Here is a 12,362-nt window from a genome sequence, read left to right as displayed (position 1 = left end):
TGCTTCTTATGCTTCTTAGTTGCTAAAGCCTCTGATAATTACTACAGCCAATAACTCAGGTAGTAGCACAGCCTCCATTGGTTTGGTATAAAGAAGTACTGATTACTATATGACTCAGGCAAATGCATCTGAGTAGCTCTCTCTCATGTGAGCTCATCAGAACAGGCTCTAGAACTCCTCCAAGACTCACAAATACCCCAGTCTTCATTGTGCTTAAGTCTCATGCTCTATCCTCCTAGAGACTGAGTATTCAAAACCTATCTTGATTCTGGCCATTCTCCCAGTAGTCCCTTAAGGAACTGTAATTTGAGAGAAGACCCAACGTTTTTTCTTTTTAACAAAGACTAGATTTTCAATTAAATACCATAATTTTATGGCTATAACAGGGCTCTGAGATTTCCATGCTTGCACCAATAATCCCTTTTTTTTTTTTTTTGCTGATTTTATTCTAATTTCCATTTGATTGTAAGTATACGGCATGACAGGCAGTACATTCCTGAAGAAATGATTGTATTATAAGTAGTTGGAACTGGTCAGCCTTTGCTGTACTTCTCACATTTTACCCATGTCGTGGAATTATTTTCTTATCTATTCAGTAGATTCAGTGCAGCCAAGCAACTGAAGCATTAAACTTATTTAGAGTTCAACAAACAGAAAAGAAAAAAAGAAATGTACACAGTCTGTGACAAATAGATTCATCTTCTTTTATCTGTGTTGGGAGAGAGCAGATAAGCATGCTATGACGTATTGTGGAGGTCAGAGAACAATTATACATGTTAGCTGTCTCTTTCTACCTCATTTGAGGTAAAAAGTCTCTTTGTTGTTTGCTGTTGCATACTCTAGGTGAGTTGGCTCATGAGTTTCTGGGGATTCTCCTGTTCCTGCCTTCCCTCTTTCTGTGAGAGCACTGTAATTACAAATATGTGCTACCACTTCTGGCTTCATGTGAGTCCTAGAGAATCTGACCTCAGGTCCTTATGTCTGTCTGAGTGGCAAGCACTCTCATATATCTATTGAGGCAGTAATGCGTAGTGGTTTTCTGGGTAATCTATGGGTTCAAGACTGCATGAATTCACATCTCAGCCCTTCTACTTAATTCAGCTTCTCCATGTCTCAGTTTTCTTCCCTTAGAAAGGAGACAGCAGTAAACTCTCCTCATAAGGAAGTTTTGATAATGACATAAATTAATTCACATCAAATGCTTGCAACATTGACACAGTAAGTGAATATTGTGCCACAGTAGAGTATTGCTATATGGATCCAAGGTTGCTGGTTCCTTATTTATTATTGCTGAAGCTTACCTTCAAGTGGCATGGAATCTTTATCCTTGAGGGAGATGGACATAATGTACCAGCATTATACACATAGCCAAGAGGCCTGTGTTCATTTTTGCTACCATGAACCACAAAGCTGTATGGCTTTAATCCAGTCTTAATTTCAGCTAGCTCATGTGTGAAATTCAGATAATAATGTTTCCCTTGACTACATGTATGCACCAGTGCACACACACATACATACTCACTTTCAGCAATAGAGAAGGCGGGAGAAAATTAAAACAGAGTACCAATTTCCAACATCTGAAGTGATCTGAGGTATTTTACAGATATGTCACGGTGACTTAGTAACTTATATATACTGTGTATATTTAAGCTTTGAAAGATTCCGAGAACAAAGTACTCTTTTCATATATACACAGAGTTTTGTGCTTTTCAATAGAGAGAAGCCATGTATTATTTTATCACAGCTGACTATTACAAGCCTTTAGGGACCATGCAGTCTTGTACTCTACCCACAGACTAACAGATAGTATGCATTCAGTAAGTATTAAATGAAACATATATTTATACCAATAATGTAGTCCATCTAAAGAGACAACTAAAATAGCTCATAAATGTTCTTTCTTTTTTTTTTTTGAGCATATGTTTAACATTGCTAACATCACAAAATGACAGGGGCCTGTGGTCATTTAGGTGCCTTTTAAGAGAGTTGGAGTTTAGATTGGTCATATACCTTGAGAGACAGGAGGAGCAAAAAGGGTCTCAATAAATTTTAGGTTTTGGGGTCACATATCACAAATCAGTCTCTTCTTACATAAGAGAATAAACAAGTCTCGTAGCTCTCTGTAAAAAACTGAATAGAATATCGTTATATGGATGGCTCAGTGAGATACCTGTCGAATTAATGAGTGAATTATTCCTTCAGAAGCTTATGCATGTGTAGCTTTATAAGGCAACTCAGATTTTGTACTTCTGGTTACTGATGGGACTAAAGAGGGGTCTGTTTGTTCCATTACCTGTAGAGAAGAACAGTCTCTTGCTTTGGTGTTACTAAAGCTTTGGCTGTAAAGTACCTGTGGAAATGCAAATTTCTATAGAAATCCTTACAAGCAAGTTACGGACAAAATTCTCTTCAAGAACAAGGGTTGGGGATGGGCAGAGAGACGGCTCAGTGGTTCAGAGCAATTGTTGCTTTTAACCCAGAGGACCTGGATTTTATTCCCAGAGCCCACGTGGCAGTTCGCAACTGTGTATAACTTCAGTCCCAGTAGGTCTGATAGCCTTTTCTGGCATCTGTGGGAAGCAGACACAAATGGAGTGCACAAACATACGTGCAGGCAAACTACCTATATACATAAAAGAAAACAGAATTTTGTTTAAAAGAACAATCAAGAGTTGCATAAACCATTGACAATTGACCTTCCTTAGAATGGTAGTTCAATATCTAAGCAATTAAAGAAGAAAACAGTGCAAAACATACATGCCAATTAATCTAACATCACAGAAGATCCTCTAGGTAGTTTGTTCTTTATGCCAATAATTTAAGTTACATTGAGCAGAAACAGATTCTCATTAGCTAAAGCCACTACCAGAATGCTTTCATGCCAACCTTTAAATGACACTATACCCTCTTAATGGAACAGAACCTTTCACTAAGTATCTTCTTCCCCCAAAGGCATACTTTTATTTTTCTAAGCTTAGATTAGCAAGTACTTAAAGAAAGAAACTCTTAAGCTGTGGTTCATGAATCATGATAATGGATCATAGAGCAAAATCTTCAGAAGTTGAGGAGACAAAAACCAGAACTAGAATATGACATAATGGATTTTTGGTCCAGTTAAAACATAAGATATTTAGTTGTATTCAGTAATCCATGTGCCCTGCCATAGTTTCTGGAGAAGGGCTTTTTCCTTAGAGTCAGTGAGCAGGTCTTCACTATTTACTATGTGAATTCTTGAAGAAACTAATCTTTACTTCTTTGGATAGCATTCAACTTCCTGTTTTAAAGAATGAACTGAAAGTTCTGCGAAGATGACTTTTTTGCCTCTTTTAGTGACTGTCATGCTTATACTGTTCTGTCTGGTTTCCCAGGGATGTCTTATCCCATACAAACACGCACATTAGTAGCCCTGTTGAAGGTGTTCATACTAAACCCTATCCCATTTAAAAGTTAGGTATATTTAACTCCAGTTCTTAAGGTGTGGGGGGAAAGGAGTGTAAAAGAGAGGACTCTGACAGCTGCTTGGGAGGGCAGCATCTGCTAATGAGTTCCTGGAAAGGCACCACCCATTTATAAGTGGGAGCACTTCTGTAATTGCCACTGCAGACATGAGACTGTATGATTGCAACAATGTTTTGTCTGTCCTTCTCCATGCCCGTATTCACCAACTTGTTTGTTAATTTTAAAGGCTCTTTAAGAATGTCCATAATAACTATGACGTGCACTTTAACTAAAATACCAGGCACCTCAAGCCAGTAGAAAATACAGGTAGGAAAGATGGAGTAAGGTTATGACACAAAACACATGACACGAAGTTTATTATGCTTGATAGAGGGAGGCTATAAATTTAGCTATAAGCTTTCAAGTCATAAATGTGAGGAGGGAAAAATTATGAGTTACATGACTCACAGAGTCCAGAAGGTGAAAGCAAACTAGTTGTTCAGGAAAACTAATGGACAGTAAATGATAAGAACTAATTGGACTAATGGGGCAAAAGTGTGGTCAACTGTTGCAGGCTCATAAATTTTCTAGTACAGATTTTCACTTCTTGCTTCTGAGGAACCTTGCAATAAATCATTTTAATTTTCTTCTCTAGTCTATAATAGCCTTTGGAGGAAATTCATCAGTCTATCTATCTATCTATCTAATATCTATTTACCTACTATCTATTCATACTCCATCCATTCTTCCATCTATTTGTCTATCCAGTCATCTATCCATCCACTCATCCATCATTATCCATCTGTTTTTGTCTATGTACCTAATCTTTCACTGATCTCTAATGATACATGTAATAACCCATGAAAAATATATTTCTTTCATTCTTTCTTTCAAATATTTCTTGATCTCCCTTATATTTAGAACCCTGCTGTATGAAAAGATAAAACCAGAGATTATGTGTGTTTATAAGCTGCACACATAAATGACTGATATATTTAATAGCAACTTATTCTTAAGCTTCGTTAGTTCTGGTTAAATTAATGTGAATTGTAAAGCACCAGGAAAATATAATCGAAACTGAACTGTCATATTTAGTGTCTTCTTTATGAACTATTTTAAAAAATTAAAAAGCCTTACTTGCAATGTAAACTTTCTGTTTCTCTGTGGCTGGTTTTCCAAAAAAAAAAAAAAAAATCATTTTCTATTCAAAAATAACTGAAATGTGTTACCTGTTTGGGTGTTTTGGTCCATTAACTTTTTGCAGTGGGTGTTCCAAGTAAAATTACTTTGATGTCATATGGCATCTATTGTATGCTAAAACTCCCTTTTTCAGGAACAAAATGTCAAAGCAGATTGAAAGAAAAAAGAGGGAGTGACTTAACTGTGTTCAGTGATTTTCATCGCTACTTCCGTCAAAGACTGAGTTCCAAAGTTGTAGTGCTTTCAAAAATTAATAGACTTCATTTCAAATAGTTTTAAATTTGAAAGAAAAATCAAGTATGCAGTAAATAAAACACAATCTTTGGATAACATGATAAAAAATGTTTTGTTTCTATAAGAAACTATCTATCTGTCATCTACAGTTGTAACGTCTTGTATTCCCACTAGATAGCCAACTATCTGTTGTCTACACCCTTACAGTATTTGGTACCGTCAATTGTATGGCTTTTAACCATTCTCCTGCCTGCATAGTAGCATCTCATAATGACTTTAATTTTTAATTTTCTAAAGATGTACAGTATGGAGAACCTTTGTTTGGAATCTGTGACTCTTTGTTGAGGAAGCATCTGTTCAGCTATTTTGCCTATTTTCCAAGAAGGTTATTGGTTTTATTACTGTTGAATTTTATTTATATATTCATTTATTTATTCATTCACTCATTCATTTAATGGTACTTTGAATTTAACCCAGTCTGACACCTCAGGCGTTTGTAACTTGTGTGTGTGTGTGTGTGTGTGTGTGTGTGTGTGTGTGTGTGCATGTGTGAATGTAGAAGCAGAACTCAACCTTGGGAGTCATTGCTCAGGCATTATCCATGTCACTTTTGTGGGTTTTTTGTTTCTCTGCTTGTTTCTCGTATTTTTGTTTGTTTCTTTGTTGCTTCTTTGAAGCCTGGGTCTCTCTTTGGTCTGGAGCTCACCAAGTAATCAAGACAGCCTAGCCATCGAGTCCCAGGGATCTTCCTGACTCTACCTCCCTAGCAATAGGAGATATTATGCCCACCATTATGCCCACATTTTTTACATAGGTTCTGGTACTTGAACTCAGATTCGTATGCTTTCAAGGCAAGCCCTTGACCAACTGAGCTGCCTCCTAATCCTCTGAGAACTTTTACCTCAAAAACTAACGCAAATTCAGCCTCTAGCAATTACTCAAGACTAAATGGCTCTGCTTTTATATTGAGGCCTTGGACTAGAAATATTCCTGTGTGGACCATATCAGCTCTGAGCCTCAGTTTCCTCCCCAGTAAAATAAAACCAAACACATGTGGTTATGTCATAGTTACTTAGAGGGTAGCTATAAGTATGTTTACCATGGATTATGACATGTATCTTGCAGGTGCCAGGGAGAGATTAGTTTTCTTTTTCCATCCAAGCACCTGTACTTGTTTTCAATCCAAGCCATTATGAAATATTCATCCTTGTAACATTAAAAAAAAAAAAAAAACTCATAAAGTCGTGACCATCCTTGCAGTGCTGGGAAAACTGCTTTGAAAAAAAAAAAAAAAAAGAATTGCTTTCTGCAACAATTGCTTATTCTACAGACCTTAAAACGGATCCCATGGTTCATTTATTTTTCTTGTCTTTCAACCCTAAGTATATTCTCCTTAAAAAATATATACTCAGCTGACTACCAAGAAGGCAAATCAAAGCCCGTTTCTTTTAGTGTAGGTCTGAATGCAGGAACATCAACTCCATATACTAAGTGTAGCCATTCTGCTGCCATGATAGACTATATATCTTGGGGGTTTGTGTAAGTAAAAGAGGTTCTTGAACCATGTAAACAGAGTCTCTACCCTTCCCCCATCGAAATATATCTGGAGAACATTGTCTGTCATTGAGCATTAAATGTTAAGATGAACACTGACAACTCTAGCATCTGTAGTGATCAGGATGCTGATGAGAACATTTAGAAATCTAGGGATTGGACTGGTGAGATGCCTAAGCCAATTTCAAGCCTAACAACTTGAGTTTGATGTTGATTCTCAGAACTCACATGGTGGAATGTGAAAATTGAGTTCCATTACTTGTCCTCTGACCTCCACAAGCATGCCACAAGCATGCACACACATACGTATGTATGCACACTAAGTCAATAAAAAATGCAATGACAAAAGGAAAATGGAAGCTTTTCTTAGCTGGGCATATTATCCCAGTTTATTAAATCTATTTATTTCTGTCTGTAGATTATAAAGTCAGTGGATGTTTTGGGGACAAATTCTTCAAGATATCTTTGATTCCACTAGATTTGCTCTACTATTGAGTGGACATAACTTCATCCAAGGAAAGAGAAAGACGGAAATCATCTGTAGCCTAGGTATACGTGATTATTAGACTATGTTGTCAATGGACTTACACTTCCTTGCATTTTTTCCTACGCTTGACTTTATTTCTTGAACCTTTAAGAGACTGAAGAAGGCCAAGAATCAGTTTTCACTTAGTGTTGCCTCCTATGAGGCCCTGTGAAACCTTTACTGAGACTTTGTATTTTGGTCTGCTGCCATGTGATACAGAAGCGAGAGAATTGGACAAAATCCAGAGCTGTGCTAAGTTTGTTGTGACATGCAGACATTGCTGTAGACAGCACATGAGAGCTGGATGTTCAATATGGACCCCAGCCTTTTCCCTCTGCAATATGTGTTGTTGTTGTTTCTGTAGAAAAGTTCATGATCTTCTGTAATTTTCTTTTTCTATTGATCCTGCAGTGCTAGCAATAGAACTTTTACCAAAAAAAAAAAAAAAAAATGTTATTGGCCGGAGAGTCTGTGGGTTTTTCCTGCCTTGTATCTTGTATATTAGAGAATGAGTGTACCACAATTTAGGTAAACTTCACTTCACAGAGAATTCATTTCAGAGTGGCCTGGATGATTGAGGTCTATAGGGATAACCTGTCTGCAAAGCAACCTTCTCCCATCTCTTACTTCATGCTGCCCCAAGGCAAAGGTGAAAGTGCTGCTCGCCTTATTGGTCTTTGGGTTTCAATTTCTTCTGGTACATTTTCATTCAGTGATGAGAAGGTCTATGGGAAAATGATGAGTTTAAAATAGAACTTAACTCTCTACAAAGATTTTTGAGAATGTGTTGTAGACTCTAAGTTTGAGGACAGCTAGGGTGTACCCATCACTTAGAGACACTGGTTGGAATTGAATATGTCTACTTTGCAGCTGTGTGACTTTGGGGAAGTATGTCCATTCTACTGAGACTCAGTTTCATTATCTATTAAATCAGGGTTGATAATACCAAATTCAGAAGTTTGCTGTAAAAAGTCACCATGAAATGTTCTTTTATGTGACTTGTAGTCTTCTACATCGCCTATAAATGTTTCCTTTTCAGATAAGGTCTCGATGTGTAACTCTGGCTAATCTGGGATTCCCTGTGTGGATCACACTGGCCTTGCACTTGGAGCAGTTCTTCAGCCTCTGTTTCCCAAATGTTTGGTTTATAAAAGTGAGCCAGTGTGTTTGGCTACTTGTAAATATTTCTGAGACAAGAATGGCTTGACAGCGACCTCCATCTAGCTTCTGTGCCCAGAGCACCTAGCAAGCCTGATATGCAATGCTGTATTTCTACCTAAAGTTAAAAATGAGTAAATAATCTAGAATATCAAATTTTCTGATGGTTTTAAACAGTTGAGTGACTGGCCCTTTGCATTGGGCTGGATGACCACATTCAACATATAGACAGATTCGAGGATGGGAGAGGAAAGTAATAAGTGTAGCTAGGAAGATTGTTATAAAGTTCCTCAGAATCATTTACTCTTCTGAACAAACAAGTGAGCATGAAGTGATTGGCAGAAAGGGAAAACTTGCTTCAACAAAATGGAAGGGATCAACAAGCACTAGTTAGTACCTCTCAGTACAAAAACTGTCCTCAGACTAATAGCCAGTCCACAGATTCTCAAAAACCTCTGTTGATGGCTAAGTTCTAATTTAAATTCATTTTTGGTCTCTAGTGGCCTTGGAAACTCTTTAGAATTACACTGGCAGCTCTCCAACAGTGCTGGGCATGTGGTGAGCTCCAGGGAAGAAGCTAAGGAATGAGCGCTACCTTGTGAGGGATCTAGGGCAGATGGCAGTGGTTCAGTCTAGAGCTCACTTCTGCCACAGATGACTGAAATGTTGGGCTAAGTGATCCCAAGGAATACAGTCTCTCTAGTAGTCTGGAGGTAGGAATCATTTGAATTTTCAAGGCTCATGAATTGGCGTCATTTAGAGTACATCTGTCATGGACCCTTGCATTTTGGAAGGAACTACAAGTACTAAGATAAAATATCAGGAAACTTGACTAGTTTTGTTCGTTTTTAAACTTTTTCATTTTTTAAAAAAAAATTTCATTATGATTTTTTTCACATATAAATGTGACACTCCAGTTATTTGCGATAATGTGTATCTAGAATATTTTGATTTGGGGAAAATGGAATGGCACATTACTACTTTTATTCCCCCCTCAAAGCAGTGACACTAATTGGGCTTTATGCCAAGGGCCTGAAGCAGCAGATGTGATTTTGAATTTGTGGTCTCTGTAGACTGGAGGAGGCTTCCAAGCCGTGTGGAAGGAACTTACCAGAGGAGCTTAGCATTTATCCTCCCAGATGTTCAGCTTGCAGTTACTATCAATATCAAATGTATAGATAAGTGTATGGATTGTTCTTTCCAGCCAGATACCCATTACCCATTCAGTGGATAAAATACCTTTCCCAGGTCCGGCAGTTTGTCAAATAACTCCCTTTAAAGTTATTTGGAGAAAGTCTACCCAAAATAATTAAATTTTCGGTATCTTTTGTTCTTGGCTAATAACTTGCTTCTCCTCTGGGTTTGAACAGGCTCGAGATGTTATATGAGATTGTATAGTACATGGTTTGTTGTGAAATATTTATCTCTGTCTAAAAATGAAATGTCCTTAAAATACAATCTTTTAACTGAGTGAATCGATGAAAGAAAAAGAAATAATTTCTCATTTAGCCAATTTTTAATCAATATTTTCATGAAAGGCCGAAATGTTAACTGAATCCTGGCAGTTGTCATTTGAAATACAATTTGTATGTTTAAGAATTTATGTGCACATCAAGGTTTAGACTTTACATTCAAAAAGGGAAATTGGTCTATGGGTGCAAACAACAATAGAAATATAAGTAATACCAGGAATGAATGTTGAGTCAATTATTTAAGGCAAATGGATCTTAATCACCAAAGCAACAGGGACATATCAAATTCATTTATACCCTGGATTTCATGTTTTAATTCTTGGGCATTTCTTTTTCTCTTATTTTACAGAGGCCTTTGAAATCGTTGTTCGCCATGCCAAGAACTACACCAACGCCATGTTCAAGAATAACTACCCCAGCCTGACTCCACAAGCTTTTGAGTTTGTCGGTGAATTTTTCACAGATGTGTCTCTCTACATCTTGGGTTCTGATATCAACGTGGATGATATGGTCAATGAATTGTTCGACAGCCTCTTTCCAGTCATCTATACCCAGATGATGAATCCAGGCCTGCCTGAGTCAGTATTAGACATCAACGAGTGCCTCCGAGGAGCAAGACGTGACCTGAAAGTATTTGGCAGTTTCCCCAAGCTTATTATGACCCAGGTTTCCAAGTCACTGCAAGTCACTAGAATCTTCCTTCAAGCCCTGAATCTTGGAATTGAAGTAATCAACACTACCGACCACCTCAAGTTTAGTAAGGACTGTGGCCGTATGCTCACCCGAATGTGGTACTGCTCTTACTGCCAGGGACTGATGATGGTTAAGCCTTGCGGTGGTTATTGCAACGTGGTCATGCAAGGCTGTATGGCAGGTGTGGTGGAGATCGACAAGTACTGGAGAGAGTACATTCTGTCTCTTGAAGAGCTCGTGAACGGCATGTACAGAATCTATGACATGGAGAATGTTCTGCTCGGACTCTTTTCTACCATCCATGATTCCATCCAGTATGTGCAAAAGAACGGAGGCAAGCTGACCACCACTGTAAGTAACAGTCTTCAGGTTTCGAAGGAGTTGTCTTTCATTATGGTGGTGGGTGGGGTGACCTCTCCAGCAACAGATACTGATAGAAAAAATGAGAAAGCAAAAACAACAAGCAAGCGAGAACACAGATGGGCTGAATGAATTCTCCCAAATAGACAGCATGTTAAAACTGCAGGTTATAAAGTTGTTATACCAGACTTTCTATTCTAGCTCCACATACTTCCTTGCTGTCGAGTATTGGGAACTAATTTTATCTTTATGAGTTTCGTCTTTTGAATTCATGGAAAAAGAATAGCTTTTATTCAGACACATAGCATCTGTGTGGTATATGCTAAATCTTTATTAAATGTTAGCTGTTATTGTTATTATCATGAATCTTATGGGAATATTTCCTCTCTCTTATATACAAGGAAACTGAAGCTTAGTGAATTGTATATTGCATAGGGAGATCCAGTTCCATAGTTAGTGGAAGAGGCAGGATTCGGGAACTGAATTTTTAATTTAGTTATCATCACCTTCTATTCTGACTTCACTCTGTATCTTCATCACATCACATTGCCATTTTGAAGTAAATGCAAATTATCATTTACAGAGAAGAGGGTCAATGTTTACTAACTAAATCCACAAGAGGACATAAGAAAAGCATCTGTGTTCCCCATTCATGTTTGCAGCCTTAGCTATACCAGTCTACAACTGATGGGATTTGTAACGGGAGAAGGGCAGTTTTGCAAGGACAATAGCAGCTTGCTTGGCTTCAAAAAGATTCTGTCACAGAACCACAAGAGAAAGCCACTTCTGATGTAGAGCAGAACATACAGCCAAGAACTTCCAGCTATGTTCTTTTAAGACAATGCTTCTCATCTGCTTCCAGTTCTATAGGAGGATGTCCCAGAACAGTACAATAGACTACTATTGTTGAGCTCCTGCCTGCATCTCAGATGCTCTGTTGGTGATACACAAACACACACACACACACACACACACACACACACACACACATATATATATATATATGCATACACACAGAGGTATATATATATATTGTATATCTTAGTAGTATACCCATTGCACACAGGAGGGATAAAGCTTAGAGACTGTAAGTACTTTCCAAGATCTCCAAAACTGTTCTATTGGAGGAGCTGTGATTCAAACCCAGGCCTTGCTGGCCTTGTTGACTCCTGTTGTTTGCTTCCCTCCAGTACATTGCTGTGTACTCCGAGCTATTACTTAACCAGAACGTAGACAGCAGAATGGGCTAGTTAGCCTTGTCTTTAAACTCAAGAAGTACAAAGTGATAGGGGTAATTGGTTTATTTGGTGAATTAAACTAGGAGGGAGGACAGAAATGATACAACCCTCAGCATAGCTACTTATAGAGCTGCTCTAATTGCCCCATTCACACTGTTGGCCATTTAAAACCCATTTGCTGAGAAAATATTTTATAGTAAAATGAACAGAAATGCCCCATCTAACGATGGTTTTCTTCGATGGCTAATTATTCCCTTGACTGCTTTATAATTTGAGGCCATATTCTGGGGCCTTATGCAAAAGTAAATTGCTCAGAACTAGAAAAATGGAAAGTAAGTGCATTCATATGTTCATTCACTAGCATTGATCGAGGGTCCACTGTGAGTCCCACTCCAACCAAGGGCATCAGGGTGTGAGAATATCTACAGTAAGAGGAAAATAAGACTAATAGCAAGATGCATGAGTATTTAAAGATTATCCGTGCACATT

General features: G+C 37.9%; 1 protein-coding gene across 1 annotated transcript in view; it reads left to right on the top strand.

Moving 5' to 3' along the window:
- Positions 1-12,362, top strand: part of Gpc3 (glypican 3) — a 336,736-nt gene that overhangs the window by 175,795 nt on the left and 148,579 nt on the right. The window contains exon 3 of the mRNA XM_034485703.1: positions 9,932-10,626. Within this exon, the coding sequence (XP_034341594.1) occupies positions 9,932-10,626 (695 nt within the window). The remainder of the gene's footprint in view (positions 1-9,931; positions 10,627-12,362) is intronic.

This window comes from Arvicanthis niloticus, chromosome X (assembly GCF_011762505.2).
Source record: "Arvicanthis niloticus isolate mArvNil1 chromosome X, mArvNil1.pat.X, whole genome shotgun sequence".
Classification (NCBI taxonomy): Eukaryota; Metazoa; Chordata; class Mammalia; order Rodentia; family Muridae; genus Arvicanthis; species Arvicanthis niloticus.
This window is presented reverse-complemented; position numbering and strand designations above follow the sequence as displayed.